At 65.7% G+C, this 19,150-nt stretch overlaps 2 protein-coding genes across 5 annotated transcripts; one reads left to right on the forward strand and one right to left on the reverse strand.

Annotated features, from left to right (window-relative positions):
* Nucleotides 1-801: 801 nt before the first annotated feature.
* BTBD17 (BTB domain containing 17) lies at nt 802-4,165 on the forward strand. The gene is made up of 3 exons (XM_019515930.1): nt 802-1,320; nt 2,118-2,394; nt 2,495-4,165. Exons 1-3 carry the CDS (start codon nt 1,227-1,229, stop codon nt 3,573-3,575), a joined length of 1,452 nt encoding a protein of 483 aa, XP_019371475.1. The 5' UTR covers nt 802-1,226; the 3' UTR covers nt 3,576-4,165.
* A 463-nt stretch (nt 4,166-4,628) lies between these two features.
* On the reverse strand, nt 4,629-18,898 carry KIF19 (kinesin family member 19). 4 transcript variants are annotated; one of them, XM_019515907.1, is made up of 20 exons: nt 17,661-18,898; nt 15,912-15,992; nt 13,916-14,026; nt 13,344-13,431; nt 13,113-13,249; nt 12,396-12,521; nt 12,035-12,229; nt 11,735-11,881; nt 11,490-11,612; nt 10,554-10,728; nt 10,305-10,479; nt 9,880-10,078; nt 8,900-9,140; nt 7,777-7,880; nt 7,445-7,578; nt 7,123-7,228; nt 6,892-6,988; nt 5,923-6,329; nt 5,549-5,708; nt 4,629-5,207 (listed from the first exon to the last, which is right to left on the reverse strand). In XM_019515907.1, the coding sequence occupies exons 1-20, from the start codon at nt 17,697-17,699 to the stop codon at nt 5,065-5,067; spliced, it is 2,988 nt and encodes a 995-aa protein (XP_019371452.1). In that variant the 5' UTR covers nt 17,700-18,898; the 3' UTR covers nt 4,629-5,064. The 4 variants fall into 4 exon arrangements, with proteins under 4 accessions (XP_019371452.1, XP_019371445.1, XP_019371439.1 ...); XM_019515900.1 differs by having other exon boundaries at nt 5,923-6,332; XM_019515894.1 differs by lacking the exon at nt 17,661-18,898 and having other exon boundaries at nt 15,912-16,579.
* Nucleotides 18,899-19,150: the final 252 nt, after the last annotated feature.

The raw sequence follows: 19,150 nt of genomic DNA on the forward strand, positions 1-19,150 counted from the left end.
CAGCCCAGTGGTGCAGCCTGAGCTCCCAGCCTGGGAATGGGGGGAGCTCTTGGCTGGGGCCGGGGGAATCTGGGCCAACGAGGCCATTGTCCCTGCTCCGCACGGGGGGGCTGCACTAGCCGGGCCAGGATGCCATTAACTCCTGTTACCGATCCCCAGAAACAGCTGGCAGGCTGACAGCGGGGGGAGGCCCCGCGCCCACCCAGCCCCAAGCCAGCGGCTGCCAACTCGAATCCCGTCAGCCCCGACAGCTACTCGATGCTGGGCACGGTGCCCGCTGAAGGTCGCCGCGCCCGCCCCAGCAGCGCCTGGGGGTGGGATAGGGGCACAGACACGGCAGGTCCCCTTCACGCCCCCTCCCCGGCCATGGCCCTGCCCATGCAAGATCCCGGTCTGCCCTGCCGTGGTAGGCACGGGGCAGGTCCTGGCACCCGATGCGCCCGGCCCCCCCGATCAGCATGCTCCCTGCCTGTACCCTGCACGGATGGGCTGGTGGGGAGCAGGGGGCACCTGGCCGTCTGGTTTGGGGATCACCAGAGGCCACGACCCCGCTGGCTGCAGGGACGTGGAGCAAAGCACCGTGCTGCAGTGCCCCTGGGTGCCCCTGGGGTGGGTCGATTCAGGCCCGTCAGTGGTGCTGTCAGGCCTGAATCCACCCACCCCAGCCGCCCGGGCTAGCGGGCTGCAAGGCAGAGCTGGACTTGGCTGGCGATGGCAGTGTGCATGGAGGCCCTGACCCACAGCAGGGGCTGTTTCTGGCCCTTCGGGGCTGCAGTAAATGCCAGGGCACCAGGCGCATGGTCTGCAGCAGCCCTACGTGCTAGTGCAAGCCTGGCAGAGCAAGAAGAGTGGCGTGCGAGCAAGCTGGCAGTGCATGGAGACCCCGTGTAGGGGAATGCATGGGAGAGGCCGAGACGCATGGGGCTGACCCCCACGCTGCCCCTGGCCGAGGTCGGAGAAGGACGGAGCTGAGGCCCCTGCAGAAGGGGCGCCGCAGTGGGTGCAGGGGGGTCCGGACGTCCCCGGGCCGATGCGCCGGCGGGTGCGAGAGTGCCACAAAGCCGGGAAGAAATCAATGCACCCGCTGAACCGTTCCCGTGGCAACGGCTGTTGTCAGTTTCCACCAATCAATGGCGCGGAGCCGGGAGCCCGGCTGGGAGGGTCGGGGCCTGGCATAAAGGGGCCCGCCGGCTCGGTCGCTCCCAGTCCCCCGTCGCCGCCCTGCCATGGCCAGGATGCCGGGCGGCTGGCCCGGTGCTCCCTGGTGCTGGTGCTGCTGCGGTGCCGCCGTCCTGCTGCTCTTGCTCACCGTGCACGCAGGTAAGGGTGCCCCTGGGCTCCCCCAGGCAGGGTCAGCGGGCTCCTGGCACCAAGTTGTGCCACGGTCCGGTGTGGCGCCGTCTGCCGCAGCTCATCCGCAACCAGCCAGGACCAGGAGACGTGCCCAGACCCTGCAACTTTCTGCTGGGATCGGCTGGAGCAACTTGCCGGGTGGGCAAACCCAGCTCACGCCCAGAGAGGTGCCCTGGCAGGCCGGACTCACCCGCCCGCTTGCACGGGGATGCTCCTAGTCCCGGGCCCAACGCAGTCCATGCTTCGCGGCTGCAAGAAGCAGGCGCCGGCTGGAAGTTGTGTACTGGGCGCTTGCTCTGCCAACCGAGTCCTCTGTCCTCGAGGCTGGGGCGGGCAGAGGGGGGGTTTGTCCTTCCGATTCTCCCTTTGTCTCAGCTGCAAGAACAGGCTGGGCTTTCAGCCCCCGCGGCCGGAGGAGGCGAGAAGCGAGACTTGGCTCCGCCGCGGGTCCCATTCAGGGAGCTGGCGAGGCCGTGCCATGCCCGGAGCTGCGCGGGGACGGGCTCCGGGCTCTGCGCGCTGGGGCTGGGCGGGAGGCTGAGGTCCCGGGGAAGACACCGAGAAGAGGCCTGGACCATTCCTGCCCCGGTGCTCCCAGCTCGCCGTACAGCTGGCACCAAGGCCCAGGGGCATAGCTTGAGCCAGGCCACATACTCGCCCCATCTCCTGCCCATGGGGCCACGATCCCCATACTGAGAGGCCCCACGCGCCCATTGCCATGCCGTCCTGGCGCCCGCCCCATCGGCTCTGCTCCTGCCCCGCAGCCCAGCGCGCGGAGCTCGGGGTGGACACCGCGGCGGCCACCATCAACCACGCGCCGGCGCTGCTGCAGCGGCTGCAGGGCCTGCTGCAGCAGGGCAACAGCAGCGACACGGTGCTGCGGGTGCGCCCGGCGGGCAGCGACGAGGTCCAGGTCTTCCACACGCACCAGCTGCTGCTGGCCCTGCAGAGCGACGTGCTCGACGGGCTCCTGCACAACCGCTCCGTCCTCACGCTGGACGAGCCCCCCGACAGCGCCGCGCTCTTCGACAAGTTCATCAGGTCCGGGGCTGGCGGGGGGCAGCGGGGGATGCTCAGAGCCCTGAGGGTGGGCGGTGGCGGGTGCTCACAGTCTCCTGACACGCCGGCCCGTGGCCCGCAGGTACCTGTACTGCGGGGAGGTGTCGTTGCAGCTGCACCAGGCCATCCCGCTGCACCGGCTGGCCAGCAAGTACGGCGTGGCAAGCCTGCAGCGCGGCGTGGCCGAGTACATGCGGAGCCACCTGGCCAGTGAGTCGAGCCAGGGCCACGTGGTGGGCTGGTACCACTACGCCACGCGCGTGGGCGACGCGGGGCTGCAGGAGAGCTGCCTGCAGTTCCTGGCCTGGAACCTGTCGGCCGTGCTGGGCAGCGCCGAGTGGGCCACGGTGAGCGCCGAGCTGCTGCTGCTGCTGCTGGAGCGCTCCGACCTGGTGCTGCACAGCGAGCTGGAGCTGTACGGCGCCGTGGAGGCGTGGCTGGTCCGCCGGCAGCCCGAGGCCCGCGTGGCCGAGCGGGCCCTGCGCGCCATCCGCTACCCCATGATCGCGCCCAGCCACCTCTTCCAGCTGCAGGTGCAGTCGCCCGCCATGCTGCGGCACCGTGCCGCCGTGCAGGACCTGCTCTTCCAGGCCTTCCAGTTCCACGCCGCCTCCCCGCTGCACTTTGCCAAGTACTTCGACGTCAACTGCAGCATGTTCCTGCCCCGCAACTACCTGGCGCCCGCCTGGGGCTCGCCCTGGGTCATCAACAACCCGGCGCGGGACGACCGCAGCACCAGCTTCCAGACCCAGCTGGGCCCCAGCAGCCACGATGCGGGCAAGAGGGTCACCTGGAACGTGCTCTTCTCCCCGCGCTGGCTGCCCGTCAGCCTGCGGCCCGTGTACGCCGACGCCGTGCCCGGGGCGCTGCCCGCCGCCCGGCTGGAGGACGGGCGTCCCCGCCTGGTGATCACGCCGGCCATGTCCAGCTCCGACTTCGCCGGCGTCAGCTTCCAGAAGACGGTGCTGGTGGGCGTGCGGCAGCAGGGCCGCGTCTTCGTCAAGCACGTCTACAGCTTCCACCAGAGCACGGACGAGGTGCCCGACTTCCTGGCCCACGCCGACCTGCAGAAGCGCGCCTCCGAGTACCTCATCGACAACGCGCTGCACCTCCACATCGTGGTCAAGCCCGTCTACCACTCCCTCATCAAGGTCAAGAAGTAGCCGGGCGGACGGGCCCTGTGCTCCGGATTTGGGGCAGGGGGCAATTCCCGGGGCTTTTCCCTTCTAGATAGACGTGCGTTCGAGATAGGCTCTGGGACGGTGCCTGTCACCCGGCCCCCAGGCTCTCGGGGGGCAGGGAGGGGGGCATATGGGCAGAGGAAGAAGCCCCGCACCCAGCTGCCCCCGATGCCCGGGCCCCTTCTAACCGTGACCCCTGTCCGAGCTGGGCGGTCGCGCGGGTTGGCTTCGCCTTGGCTGACCCCCCGTGACTGCGGCCCCAGCTCCTGGGTCCAGCTGTGGCCGGCGGGTGCTAGGAGCGCCCGCTCCCTGTGCCGGAGGCTGGGATCCAGGTGGGGCATCTGTGCTGCCAGGCAGGTGCGTGCCCGCTGGGTGTGTGAGCACCGGTGACGGCAGCCCGGGGCGCTGCGGGGGTGCCCAACTGCCCCAAGCCCTGGCATGGTGACACTAGCCGCCCCTGCCAGCCAGACTCCCGGTGCTGACCACGGCCACCCCACGGCAGCTTGTCACGGCCCCGGGGCTCCGGAGAGTCTCGGCTGCCCTGAGCTCCCGAATAAAAAGCAGGAAACGTGTCCTCTGCGGTGCTGGTGCCTTCTTGGGTGGGGGGTGTTTTGCTCCCTCCCGAAAGCCGGGCATGTTGGCCAGCTGGCCAGAGAGCCACGAGCCCAGAGCTGTGTGCTGGTGCCAGGCCCTGCTGGGCTCCCGGCTGCCGCGTCTGCGCTGCTGGCAGGAGCCCGGCTCGGGTAAAGCAGCTGGGGTGTGCCTGCGGGCGCACGCCACGTGCCGCCTGCTGCCGCGCACGCCTGCCACGCGCCCCCGCGGCTTTGGGCACAGCCGGAAGGAGGTAGGTGTGGAGGCAGCCTCCCCGAACCCCCAGCCCCAGGGAGCCAGCAGGGCTAAGTGACGTGTCCAGGGCTGCAGGGTGAGTCGGCGGCAGAGCAGGGGGACAGACTCCATCTCTTTGCCCCCCCCGCCTTGGCATTGACCCCTACCCGCCCCCCGCAAAGGACAAAACAGCAAGGTGCCATCCCGGGCTCTCGGCCACGGTGTTTAATGCAGCCTGACCGAGGAACGCAAACCGCGGTGCTGCCTCCGTGCCCTGCGCCCTGCCCCCGGGGGTCCCAATCCCAGGCACCGCAGCTCCAGCCGGCTGCAAAAGGGTCAGGATTGGGCCCCGGTCCAGCCAGGAGTTTGGCAACGTGAGTCATGGCCAGAGCAGCTGCTTGGAAATGCAGAAGCCCCCCGGGGCTCCCGTCAATGGGGTGGGAGTCTGCAGACACCCCAAATGCCACGGGTCCTGTGACCCCTTGGCAGGCAGGATGCCCCAGTGCAGGAGAGCCTGATTTCAACCCCTGTCCTCCCCGGGCGCCCCAGGCCCTGCACGAACCCCACAGCGGGGGGGGGGGGGACCCTGAGCTTCCCAGCGCTGTGGGGCAGCGAAACCCGGGCCGTCCCAGCTGGGCTCAGCCCCTCAGTATCTGTGGCTCCGGCCGTCCTTGCTGCCAGCGTTCCTCGCGATGTAGCCGGGCCGGGCGCGCTGGCTGGTGGCGGGGCCTTTCTTCAAGCCACCGGGGTGGGCCAGGGCCAGGGGGAGCGTGGGCGAGTCCCCAGGACCTGGGGAAACAGACACCAGGAGCGCTGAGAAGTGGGACCTCTGCTCTGCTCCAGCACCCGGCCCTCTCCCCTCCCTGGCACGTGGCGGGGCAGAGGGCAGGGCACCCGGGCCAGGGAAGGTGCAATGCAGCTAGTGGTTGCAGCAGGGTCCTTGCGGCCTCTGCCCCGGCCACGCCAGGGAAGGAAAGTCCCTCTGCCCAGGCTGGGAGGGCAGGGGGCTTTAGTGCCAGCCCCAGCGCCATGCACATGCATCCAACCCACATGGACCCGACTCCTTGTCCCTGGACCCAGACCAGGCACCAATGCCCAGTGGCGCATGCCTGATGCCCCCTGCCGCTCACCTGGGGGCTGGCTCTGCGGCAGCCGCACCTTGGCCAGGTGCAGCGGGGCTTTGCTGGGCACCCGGGCGGGCGGTGCCAGCTGGCTGCCTCCCAGCAGCCAGTGCTCGGAGCTGGTCTCCAGGGGTCTGCAACGTGGCACGTTGCTCTTCAGGCCAGAGAGCTGCGGGGGGACACGATGCATCACAGCAGGAGGCTCCAGCACCTCCACCCTTGCACCCAGCGCAGTACCAGGGTCCCGGGCCAGGCCACGGGCACTCTTATGCCAGCATGCACAACAGCGTCCCTGCCACCCCCGGTTCAACCCCGCCTCCCCCCACCACGGGCACTGGGGCCGACGCTGCCAGGAGTGGGCGCTGTGCCTAAGCCACACGTACCCCGTGGCCGGTGACCTCGAAAGACCGGGACCGCCGCTTCCTCCGCTTGGCATCCAGCGACTCCTCCCGCCTCTCCAGCTTCTTGCTGCCTTTCTTGTGCGCCCGGAGCCAGGGCCCGGGCGAGCGGTTGGGGAGCGTGCCACCAGCCTGCGAGCCCGCTTCCCCGGTGCTGCTGGACAGGTTGTCCTCGCTGGTGGCGTGCGGCAGGCCGGGGCTCGGTGCCCGGCGGCCCAGGGGGGTGGCGGGGGACAGGGGGTCTTCGCTCTCGCTTAGCGAGTGCAGCGACAGGCTGCTTGGCTCCTTGGCCGGCTCCAGCAGGGGCAGCCGGTCGCACTCCAGGGCCCGGGAGCGGCGCCGGGCAGCCTTTACCGCGATGCTCTTGGTGCCACTCAGGATCTCCTTGCGCTCTGCTGCCAGGGACATGGGGTAAGGGGAGCAGGGATGAGTTCTCCCCTGCTGGGAGGGGATGCCAGATCTGGACGTGAGCCCAGAGACCCTCCTGGACCCGCCGGAGGCTGCAAACCCCAACACTCCTGGCATGATGTTAATGCCCTGGGCAGCTGCCCTGTGGTAGGGACAGGGGCACCTTGGCAGGGCAGGAGAGCACAGGCACTGCATACCCTGTGTTCATAAGAGGCAGCAATGCATGTGAATGAGTGTGCAAAGGCGTGCTTGCACGTGACAGCACATGCACACGTGTGATGATATCACAGCGGCTGCCAAATGTGTCCGTGACCTGCACGGAGCAGCAGGTGCTAGGGCACGCGTGCACGCTGGGGCGTGTGCAAGCTCACGTGTCCACAGGCGACGCTGCAGCAACTGTGTGCATCCACATGCATGTGGCCGACCAGCATGGCAGCATCCCTTGCAGGTGCATGGGGCCTTGATTGCACTCAGCCCCCCTGGGACGCTAGTTTGGCCTTCACCCCTTTCCCCTGGGTGCCCAGGCCCTGCCGGGGTGGGCAGTACCTCTGTGCGCAAGGGCGAAGTCGGTGCAGAGCTCGCCGCTATCCGGGGAGGAGGTGCGCTGGCTGCCCAGGCTCACCAGGCTGTCCCGGGGCAGGCACTGGGGGCAGAGACACAGGCATGTGTGTGTGCCCAGTGGCATGGTGGAGGCAGCCTGCATGGACTGTGGATGCTCCCAGCCGGGTCCAGGAGTCCTGGCCCTAGGTGCCACCCAGCTCCCGTGGCCGCGCTCACCTCCTGGGTCACCAGGCCATTGACGTGGATGGGGGGCGGCGTCTGCACGGCCGAGCTCTTGAGCAGCTGTGCCCGCGGGCTGGCCTTGAACATCTGGGCTGGGTCACTGGCGAGGGGAACGAGTTGTGGATGCCCACCTCACGTGCACGCATGCAGACATGGGCGCACACACGTGTGCAGAGCTCAAAGGTGCTAGCAGCCCCCAGCAGTGCCTTGGACCCACTGCTGTGGCTCTCCGGCCCCAGTGATATGGATGGGCCAAGCCCCATGGATGAAGCCCCGTGGCCAGGTCCCCCCCTGCACCCCAGCACGAAGCCCCTACCTCTCTGCCTCGCCAACCAACGGGGGCAGGGTGCTCCTGCGGGAATCCCGCTGCGCCGGGGGCTCCGAGCCCAGTGTCCTCACGCTCTCCTGGTCCGAGTCCAGCGCGCCGTCGCCCGCTGGGAGCTGGGGGAGCTTGGACAGACACATGCCTTGCTGGGGATAAGCCCAGCCCAGGTGCTTTGGGAGCTGGACAGCCCCCCACCACGCCAGGCCATCCCAGCCCAGGGACATGCAGCAGCCGGAGCCCCCCTGTGCCCCACCTGGAGCCCCTGTCCCCTCCTGGGCTGTCCTGGGCACGCGAGTGGAAAGCCCCCCTGCTGCTGCAGGTACCTTGAGGGTCTTGCTGGCCACGCGGTCCAAGCCGCCCTCCTCCAGCTCCCGCAGGTAGATCTCGTACAGCTCTTCCAGGTGCCGCGGCACCGACAGGTGGTACTCTGCCGGGAGAGCGCAGGGGTCACAGGCCCACGGAGCTGCCCCAGGAGCCCTGCCAGCTCCCAGCCCTTGGGCCAGTGCCCGGGGCAGGGGGCTGTGCCAGGCTGGGCTCGCCCCAGCTCCTGCTGCCCGCCCCCACCCTCCATAGCACCATCTAGGTGGGTTTGTGCTCTGCCTGGTGCTGGGGGGCTGGCGTGCTATGATGTGATGTCACTGCATTGTGGTGTGATGTCATGGCACCGTAAGCCGTAATACGGTGGCACAGCCTGGCACTGCAGGACCGAGTCGGGATGGGGCCTCCCCGTGTCGTCACAGCACACGGTGACACAGGCTGTGAGGTCACGGCATGACGTCGCATTGGGACCTAGCCTCATTGTGGACACCCTGGGAGGATCGTGTCATGTCATGGACCCTACGCCATGACAGTCACGTGCGGTGACAAAGGTTCATCTGGTTGTGATACAGTAGGACAGACGTGCCTCATGCCAGGGCATTTGGACACTGCCACAGTTCAATCGCGTGTCCCAAATAGAGATAAGCCCACAGCACACCCAGTGTCATGTCGACAATGCATGTCACGACATGGCTGGCACAAACCAATCCTGCTGGAACATGCCAGTACCATACTGAGACACACCAAGGATAGGCTCGTCCCAAATGGATCCTGCTGGAACACGCCATCATCGCGCCATGACACACCGAGTGTCACACAGCCATCTCATATCACGACACGACCGTCCCAAATGGATCCCACTGAGATGCACTCATGCCATGAGACATCACACGTCACACAGACAACCCATGTCGTGACACGACGGTCACAAACAGATCCCACCTTGACACGCCAATAGTGTCATGTGGCCAACTCATGTTGTCACATGAGGGTTAAAACAGATCCCACCTTGACATGCTAATGGCATCACATAGCCAACTCATGTTGCAGCGTGACAGCTACGACAGGGCCTAGCCATGCCCCACCATGCGGCAGCCCCTCTGCACCGGTGCCAGGATGAGCGCGTACCGCGGATGAGCTGGCGCTGCTGGCGGATGATCTGGTGGCAGAGGCGGCGATGCTGCTCGAAGCGTTGCGCTGCGTCGTCCCGGTGCAATTGCAGGTCTGCGCTCTCTGCCTCCAGCTGGCGCACGCGGCACAGCAGCCCCAGTGCCTCGCGCTGCTCTTCTGCACCCACGGGCCGTGGCAGCGCCTCCTCCAGCCGCCGGCCCCGCTGCTGCAGCTCCCGCAGCCGCCGCTCCAGCTCCCCCTGCGCATCGCACTGGGTCACCTCCAGCCACGGACTGCTGGGGGGGCCTCGTGGCCTGGCCTGCTGCCTCTGGCACACCGTGCCCGTGCCCCTGTCTGGGCCATGGCCCTTGCCCATGCCCCCTGTCCACACCCACAGCCCAGCCCCCGCTTCCCCCTTGCTCACCCTCCTCCTAGTCCTGCCAGGGCCCCCTACCCTGCCCCAGCAACCATTCCTGGGTCATTTCCGACTCGGGTCTGATGCCCCTGCTGAATGAGGAGTGACTGCATGTGTGTGTGTGTACATGTGCATGTGCAGTGGGTGTGCGTGCACATGTGCAATGGCTGTATGCATGTGTCCAAGTGTGTGTGCAGATGCAGTGACTGTGTGTGTGCGCACGCGCACACGTGTGCATGCATACTTGCATGCAGGGGGTGTGCGCGTTCACATGCAGTGGCTGTATATGGGGGTGCATGTGTGCAAGTGCAGTGGCTGTGTGTGTGTGTCCACATGTGCAGTGGGGCCATGTGTGTGTGCATGCACACATGCAACAGCTGAGCGTGCATGTGTGCATGCAGTGGCTCTGTGCACACGCACATATCTGCATGTGCAGCGGCTGTGTGTGTGCACGCGTGTGCGCATGCACACATGAAGTGGCTGTGTACATGTGTGTGTGCATGTGCAATGGCAGTGTGTGCGCGACTTCTGCTCCTGTGGCTGGAGACGCAGGCCTCAAGCAGCTGCCCCGTAGCATCGGCACCTTCTGCTTGTGCAGCTTCTTCTGCTCGCCCAGCAGGGCAGCGATGGCCTCACGGGCCGCGGCCACCTCCGGCGGCTCGGGCACGTCCGACTGGTCGTCCCCTGTGTCCGAGTCCTTCTCGCTCTCGTCCTTGCCCCGCGTCTCCTTCCGCCGCTCTCCCCGCCGCTTCTGGGCACGCTGCGTCTTCTCCTGCTCCCAGCTGCAGCCGCGCACCCCAAGGACGGAGGGCATTAGCCTGGGGCTATCCCCCCCCGTAGCACCCACCCCGCCAGCAGAGGGCGCTGCATGGGGGGGGCAGCACGTCGCCCCCGTGCCACGGGGCATGCAGAAGCCAAGCCAAAACCCAGCTGCCCAGGCAGAGCCGGGCACGAACCGATGCCCTGGGGCTGGGGTATATGGAGCGGCCTGTCTCCGTCTCCACTTACTCGGCCACGGTGAGCAGGTGGCGGGAGCTCTCCAGCTGCACCTCCGTGCAGGCGTTGTCCAGCGTCAGGAGGTGGCGTCGCACGTCCATCTGCTCCTGGAAGGTGCCCACCAGCTGTGCCTGCAGCTGCTCCGTGTCCCTCCGCGTGCACTGGGAGCTGTGCAGCTGCACCTCGGCTGCGGGGCGGCAGAGAGGGGCATCAGGGCCGGCGCACACCCCAGGCCCCCAGGACCACCGCCAGACCCTGTACCTTGGATGTGGCGGATGTTGCCGTGGTCGGGCAGGCCAGGGGCGAGGGTGAGGGCTGGGCGGGAGCCCTGCTGGTCAATCTTGCCCTTGAGGCGCTGGATCTCGCGGCGCAGGTCGGAGATGATGCTGGTGTACTGCGCAATGTGGTACGAGACGTTCAGCAGGTTCCTCTTCACCTGGGGGGGCAGAAGGGCCTGGGTCCTGGCGTGGTCGCACCCCCCTTCCAGGCCTGCTCCCTACAATCACTAAACCCTGGGGGGTGGGCAGGCAGCAGCTTTTGTAATTCAGTTGACTTCATGGCTTATCAGCATCTCCCAATTCCTGCTAATCTCTCTGCTGCCAAGGGGTTAACGACCCTCCATCTTTCTCATTGATCAGAAACTCTCCTTTCTTCTGCAGCTGGCTGTGTTACCCATTCCTGGCCTAGTCTCTGCTATTTCACAGCCCCGCGGGCTGCTTTAACTCTAGCGGCAAACCTTAACTCAGGTGCGGTCGTATTAGAAACAACCGACAGTGAAGTACTGGGGGCTGCCGAGACACTCGGGCTGAATAAGAGATGTATGTTTAACAATAACGACTGTAGGACTAATGACACAGCACCCTTGGACTACGTTTGCCTAGTTGGTTATGGGTTTTCTTTTAAACGTTATGTATAACTTAGTAAATGAGTGCATGTTCCCAGAGTTAAACTGAACAATCTCATGCCGGCCCCCGGGCACGCGAGTAACGTTAGCTGAACTGGAGAAAGGTGTGCTGCGTTGCATGGGAGGAGGCACCGTGCCATTTGCACCCCCTTTTCACAATCCTAGACCCACCCATGCAGCCAGGTATGCTCGCAGGTATGCTCTGTGCCCCTGTCCCTTGGGGCGTGGGTTGGAGGGGCGCCCCGGGCAGGGCCGTGGCTGGCCGGGTGCGCCGGTGCACGCCGGGGCTGTACCGTGGTGCGGATGTTCTTGGCACGGTCGGCGTAGGTGAGGGTGCTGCGCGACTCCTCAAAGGCGGTGCTGGCCGGGCTGATGTGCGCGATCATCACCGTGCGGCTGTTGCCCCCCAGCGAGTCCTGGCGAGGGAGAGGACGGGGGAGTCCATGGGCCACCTCCCCACCCCGGGCACCGCGGGTCAGAGGGACCTGCCCGCTTCCCAGCGTGGGGCTTCCCAGCTCATGAGGCCCCTGTGCCGTACCTTGAGCAGGCGGGTGAGCTTGCTGTCGCGGTAGTTGACGTACTTGGCGCCCGCCCTGTCGCTCAGGGCGTTGATGCAGTTGCCCAGCGCCAGCAGCGAGCGGTTGATGTGGGCGCCCTCCTTCATCCGCTGCCCCCGGTTCTGCGTCTGCGGGGGCGGCGGGGACCACGTGAGGCACCCCCTGCCCCATGCCCCTGCCCCTGCCTCAGGATCGACCTTGGCCCCTCCTTTTGCAGTGCCACGGGGCAGCTGGCCTGGCCCCCCATGCAGCGCCGAGACCCCGGGGCACGGGTCCCGTACCTGCGAGGCCCTCTCGGAGCCGGCCAGGTCGATCATGAAGAGGCGGCCGAGGCGGATCTCCTGCAGCACGTTGCGGACGCGGCTCTTCTGGCGGACGGTGACCTGCAGCACGGCGTGGGAGCGTGACGAGGTGAGGTTGGCAGCCGTGGGCTCCTGTGTCCGCTGCTTATTGCCCTTCGTCAGCAGCTGCATGACCTGCGGGTGGCCAAGGGGGCACGTCAGCTTTGCATGCCCGTCCCCACCGTGCCCGGCACCGGGGGCTTGGCTGTTATGGTGCCACCTATAAGACCCAGCAGGATGGTGATGGAGACCACGGGAGGTGACACCGGGACCTGCTAGGGCCGTGCCGTGCCATGCCCACCTCCTTGGCGTTGATGGTGGAGACCTCAGTGATGCCGGCCACCTGGATGATGCCCTTGGAGTCCTCCCGCAGGTCCAGGTAGCCCAGCGCCGGGTTCAGCAGGTCCCGGATCATCTCGTTGTAGATCTGCCGGGGCAGGAAGGGGCGAGGAGTCAGGGGGGTGCAGAGAGCTGCCCTCCGCGCTGGCAGCTACCTGGGACCAGCTGGCATGGGGAGCACAGCCGCAGTACCCCTAAACCACGCACTGCCCTGCCTCTCCCAGGCGCTGGTAGCCCCGATGCTTGGGGGGACCCACGGGCACGACCAGGTGGGTTCTCCCGCCCATCCCAGTGGTTGCCCGGCTCCGCCACCTCCTCCCCGTGCTGCCTGCCTGTGTCAATACTGCAAAGCAGAGTCCCCGTGTTGCCAGGCGACTCTCCAGCCGACCGAACCCAGGCGTCCGGGGGCCAAGTCCAAGCTCTTTGCATGGCCGCCCGGCATGTGCGTGCTCCGCGTGTGCCCCCATATGCTTCAGGCTGGGGGGGATTTGCTTTGCCGGTGCCCCTCACTCCTGACCCGCAGCCCCCAGATGGAGGTTCCTGTAGGACCTACTCTATTTTGTGCTCGGCTGCTGCCTCCATCCAAGGAAAGGAGCCAGGAGCTATGTCCACCCCGTGCCTTGCCTGGGCTGCTGGGTTAGGCACCCCTCTACCCCGTTCCTGCTGCCCCGGGCCCTACCTCGAGGTAGGACATGGAGACCTCGTACTCCATGTCATCACTGGTCTCTTCGATGGCGCGAAACAGGTCGTTGAGGGTGCGCACGTAGATGCCCGGCTCCTGGTCCGTGCCCAGCATCGTGTACGTCTTCCCGCAGCCTGGCGGGCAGGGCAGGGCAGGGAGTCAGGCCCCCGCGGGGCACCAGGGTGGGCGCAGGGTGAGACCCCCTGGCCGTGGCTGCTCAGCTCTTACCGGTGGGGCCGTAGGCAAAGACAGTGGCGTTGTAGCCGGAGATGACGCCCTCGATGAGGCCTTTGGTGGTGGCGCGATACACAACCTCCTGAGGGTGGGAGATTGGGGTGGGGGCAGCGTATTGCTTTCTGCCCCCCGCTCGTCCCCCTCCTCCCAGGCCTGGGAGCCCAGGCTGGGACCTGCTGGGCACAGCATGCACCCGCAGCCCAGGGGTGCTGGGGGGAATCTCCCCTGGTGGGGAGCAGCATGGGGCTGCTGACACACGGCTGGGCAGTCCTTCCTGGAGCACCTAGGGCAGACGCAGCTCCCCAGAGCTGGTTGCATTTGCTGAAAAGGGAAGTCTCTGTCTCCTGGGGCTTTGCGGGACAAGACAGGCCGGTGGGGGGAGCGGAGAAGCCGCTGGGGCGTGGGCCGGGGGGGCAGCTACTTTGGTTTCACTTAGCATGAAACGGAGCTGCTGACATCGGAGCCGGGCTGGCCCAGCCTCCCCCCTCTCCCGGGGCACCAGCTGCTGCACGCAGATGGCAGATGGCGCGGCCAGGCCCGGGGGATGCCGCCCACTCCGTGCTCACCTGGGTGGCCGTGAAGTCGAAAGCCACGTCAAAGACATAGGACTTCTCGCGGGAGCGGTTGGCGCGCAGGATGTCGTCGGGGTCTTCCATGGGGTCCATCAGCACCACCACCTGCGGGTGGGCGGGCACGTGGGTCGAGGCATCTCCTGCCACCCTGGGGGCACCAGCCAGGCCTGCGCAGGCAGCTCAGCCCAGCCGGTCTGGCTCGCTTCAGCCCCTTTGGCCCTCTCACCTGGGGATCGTACCCACTCCTCCATGATGAGCCGGGAGCCTGGCAGCGAGGGGCCCCCAGGCGAGAGGGCAGAGCTGGGCCCCTGGGCCCTCGACCTCTTGCCCCCACAAAGAAACCCTCCCAGCTGCAGCCGGGCTGGTGCCACCTCGGGCGCCGCGGGCTGGGGATCGGGTTCCTGGCGAATGAGCGGAGAGGAGCCCGGCTTGGGTTTCAGAGCCGGGAGGGAACAAAGCCGGCGCCAGTGCCCTGGATGCAGCCCAGCGCCACATCAGGGGTGCAGCTAGGGAGGCAGGCTCGGGGTCTACCCCCACTCTGGACACCCCGGCGGCCAGTGCCCCACCACAGGGTGGACAGCCTGGGGCTGGCGCGGGAACTGAGACCTCCTCCTACACCTTGCAATGCACCCGCAGCTCCTCCACCCCAAGTCGCGCCCCAGCCGTCCTGCTGCAGGGAGTCCCGGAGGTTAACGCATGCTGGCCCCCAGCCTGGCAGCCCTGGGGCGAAGGAGTGGGTGCACAAAGGGCTCCCTGTCCCCATCCCGGGAGGGTCGCCAAGGCAGCGGCGAGATGGCTGCTAGAGATACAGGCCTTGCGCGCCTGACTCAGTTTCCCCTTGGTGGGGATGGGGTGCTGGGAGCCTGCTGGAGGGGGCTGGACCTGTGGACCGGAGGTGAGCTAAGCAGGGCCCCCCGTGCTGATGGGGAGGTGCAGGGCTGAGGACACGCGGCTGTGCCGGCTGCCGTGCCCAGGTGCCTCGGCTGCCCAGGTGCGTGGGGGGGAGCGGGTCTCTCATTGTGCTCCTGAATCGGGACATTGTTCCCTGGCTGGGATTAACGAGGCCTTTGTGCTCCGTGCCAAGGGAGCCGGACCATCCTTCCCCCGCCTGCTGCAAAAGCTGCCCAGATGCCCAGAAGCTGGGGGCGCCTGGGCTGGGCATGCCCTCCCCTCCTTTCTCTCCTCGCTGGTGCCCGTCATGGTGGCGTCAAGGCTTGGGCACCCCATCGGTGCTCCCCCATGGTGCCGGCAGAGCCTGGAGGGGCTAAGGGAGGTGACCGAGGCCCCCTGGGTTGCCGGTGGCAGAGCCAGCCCCTGCTTGTTGGAGCCAGGCACCCGGAGCAGTGCGGGGAAGTCGAGGCAGGACGGGCAGAACCTCATTGTGGTGGAGGGGAGGCAGAGTTGACCCCCTGGCACTGGAGGGGGAGGTCGGTTTTGCAGCTGAGCCAGTGCTGACATCCGCTGACCGCCCCCCGGCCTGCGCGCAGCCCTTGCCATGGCAACGAGGTGCTCCGAGAAACCACACCAGTGCGCTGTGGCGATAGCATTGTCCTGCAGGCCGCAGCACTGGGGGCACGGCCCCCCCAGGAGCTGGGCAGGACGGGTACAGCTGGATGCACCGATCCTGTCTGGGCTGCAGCTGGTCCCCCTGCACCCCGGAGACCCTAGCCTCCCACTCCAGGGTAGAGGCGACACCCCCTGCCCAGGATCCTGGCTCCAGGATCAGGGCCCCTGCTTTGGGCCTGACCCAGCTGAGGGATGCCAGGTCAGGCCCAAAGCAGAGGCCCCGATCCTGGAGCCGCAGCCTTGGCACTGGGAGCCCCAGCGAGTCTCTAGGCCTCGTGCTTGGAAGGAAATGCCAGGAAAGGGGAGGGCAGGGTGCAGCCCCTGCCCCTTGCTGCACCCCTGGAGCCAGGCACCCATCTGGGCACCTCCATCCCGTGCCCCTGGATGCCTCCCATCCCCACTGGGTCTTGGAGGGGGGCCCTACCTGCTCGTCCACCCGGTGTGCGATAAGCGTGGCGCCCTCCTCCAGCTCGGCCATGCTGATCGGCCGGATCCGTAGGGCTACCTGGAAGACAGCGGGGACCAGCGGGGAGCCTCGGGGGGCACCGGAGCCGCATACTGCGGTGGGCATCGCGCGCACATCGGGCTGCCCCATGCCCCACCTGCGGGGTCCCTGGCGTAGCAGGCATAGCCCTGGCACACTTGCCTCGTGGCTCTCCCCAGGCTACGGCTAGCTCGTGACCCCTGTGCCCGTGCACCGCAGAGACAGGCTTCAGCCAGCAAAGTGCCAGGCTGAGACATCAGGCGTGAGTGTGACCTGCGGGCCCCGGGGACGCCTCGCAAATAGAAACTTTCCTGGCACCTGCGGGCACCCTGGGGAGCAAGCTGGGCCCAGCTCAGCGGCAGGAGGCCAGCCGCAGCACTCCCCCAGTGTGCGGACGTGCCCTCCGTGATGCACGGGTGTGCGGCGGGACCTGGGGCCGTGCAGAGCCCAGTTTCCCTGTTGCCACGAGCAGAGGAGTCCCAGGGGCGACTGGGCCTGGGCCCGGGGGGTCTGCCGCAGCTCGGGGGTGAAACAGGCAGGAAGCGAGAGAAGGACTTTGTGCGTTGCATGCATGCGTGCAGGCCAGGGTGCGCTGTTACACTCATGCACATGCACAAGTGCACGGTTACACACAGGTCGTACAAATCATGCAAGCCACACACACACACACACACACACACACACACACACACACACACACACACACTATATAGTACACAGTTACACACAGACACACTAGTTACACATGCACTATGTAGTACACAGTTACACACACACTTTAGTTACATACGCACTATACTATACAGTTATACACACATACACTGCAGTACAGTTACTCACACACTAGTCCAGTTCAACACACACATAGTTGTACATGCACTATGCAGTACATGGTTACACACACACTATAGTTATATACACATGGTACACTACAAACACACTGCAGTACAGTTACACACTATAGTTACATACACACTACAGTAGTTACATATGCATTATACAGTACACAATTACACACATGCTATACACTTGTTACACACGCACTCTACAGTTACGAACACACACTATAGTTACACATGCACTATACAGTAGTTACGCAAACGCTGTACCGTAGTTACACACTGTACAGTTACATGAATGCTGTACAGTTACACACACTACACTGAACACAGTTACACACATTACACTGTGCATACAGTTCCCCTTGCCCACCATGTACAGTTACACATATGCACTACGCTGTACATACAGATACACATGCTATATTGTGCATACAGTACACACACAGTTACGCCTGCACACTTCTCGGTGCACGCATGGCTCTGTTCACCATACAACTACGCAGGCACAGCCACCTCTGCCCCGCTCACCTGCTCCCCCCACCCCCATTTTGACAGACAAAGCCGCTATCAGCAGAGCCCCCAGACCCTGGGGATGAGGGCATGGGTCATTAGGCACTAGGGAAGCCGGCAGGGGCTGGCCCTGATGGAGCCCCCTGGTGCCAGGGACTTGGGCACCTCTGAGCCCAGTGCAGACAGGGCTGGGGCAGCTCCCATCTGGTGCTTAGCAATCAGGGAGCAAAGTCCCTGCTGGGAAGGGGGCTGCTCTGCTCTCCGGTCCCCGCATGTGCCAGCCTGCCCTGGCAGCGCCTGCCCGCACCCCTGACGGCCCTGCCGAGGCCGGACTCACAGTGAGCTGCTGGTCCTTGGAGTCCCCTGTGTCCTTCATGGTCCGGCCGGCGCTGTGTGGTCTAGTGGGGACGGGCGGTCGATGCCACCTGCATGGCTCTGCCAGGCTGCGCCCGTCCTGGCATCAGCTGTTTCCCAAACACCCTGGATGCACTTGAGCCCTGCCCAAAGCAGGCTCTTGGCCTGCCAGCTGCCCCCCATCCGTGGGCATGGGGCCGTGCCTGCTTCCTGCGCCCCACAGGGCTAGCAGAGTCAGCAGGAAGCGGGGGGAGGCATTGCCCCCCGGCACTGCCCTCCCCGGGCCCGAGGCTGGTAAGCAAACGAGCCTGTCTCTGCCTTGCTGCCGCCTGTCCCAGCTGCCAGTCCCCTGGAGATCCTCAAACTGTACACAACAACCGGCGGGCAGCCGGCTCCTGGTGATACAACCGCTCCGTGGGTGTGTGTATGTGTGTGCCAGGGCTCAGCCGCCCTCTCCCGGCCTCCGGCGCATTGTTCTCTGCTGGGCAGGCGGGTGCGGGAAGGCCGGGGAGAGGGGGGCTGATGGGGAGGGGAGCTGCTCTGTAGCAGGTGGAGTGGGAGAGCGTGTGCGTACGCATGTGCAGCAGGTGTGTCTGCGTATGTATGCATGTGTGTTCATACAGGAGGAGCATCTGCATGGGTAGCAAATGAGGCAGCATATGTGTGTCTTGTGTAGGTGTGCGCGCATGTGCATGCATCAGGAACACGTGTGTGTATGTGTGCACCAGGGGTGTTGGCATGTGCCTGTGCAGGAGGCACTGCATATGTATGTAGCGTGTCTGTGTGTGTGTCTACATGTGTCCATATTCAGCAGGTGTGTCAGTATGTGCCTGCATGTGCAGCGGCCACATGTGCATACAACAGGATTGTGCATATGTGCCTACATGTTCAGCAGGCATGTGGATACGTGCCTATGTGTGCATGTGCAGCAGGTCTGTCTGTGCATGCAACAGGTATGTGGCTATGTGCCTGCATGTGTACATGTGCAGCAGGCATGTAGGTATGTGCCTAAGTGTATGTGTGCAGCACATATGTCTGTGTGTCTAGCAAGTATGTATGTGCTTATGTGAAGCAGGTGTATGTGGACATGCCTGCATGTGCATGTGTGCAGCAGGCATGTGTGCATGCAGGTGTGGTGTGCCTATCTGCCTATGTGTGCAGCAGGCATGTGGGTACTAGCCTATGTGTATGCATGTGCAGCAGGTGTGTGTATGTGCCTATGTGTGCCTGTGCAGCAGGCACATGTGTGCAGCTGGGCCTGGCTGCCCACCCCCCTCCTGCCCCTGCCCAGACCTTGAGCCCTGGCATGTGCTCCTGCCCCCTTGGTGCCCAGGGATTCCCCTGGCAGGGAGGTCCCTAGGTGGGTCCATGTGCCCCCCCAACTGCTACTCACCCTCGCACTGCGAGGCAGGGGGGGCACAGCCCCGCTCCGCCTGCCATTGCCTGCCAGGCTCTTCGTGCACGGTGCTTCCC

Source organism: Gavialis gangeticus, unplaced genomic scaffold, assembly GCF_001723915.1.
Source record: "Gavialis gangeticus isolate Ggan-Ray unplaced genomic scaffold, GavGan_comp1, whole genome shotgun sequence".
NCBI classification, from domain to species: Eukaryota; Metazoa; Chordata; order Crocodylia; family Gavialidae; genus Gavialis; species Gavialis gangeticus.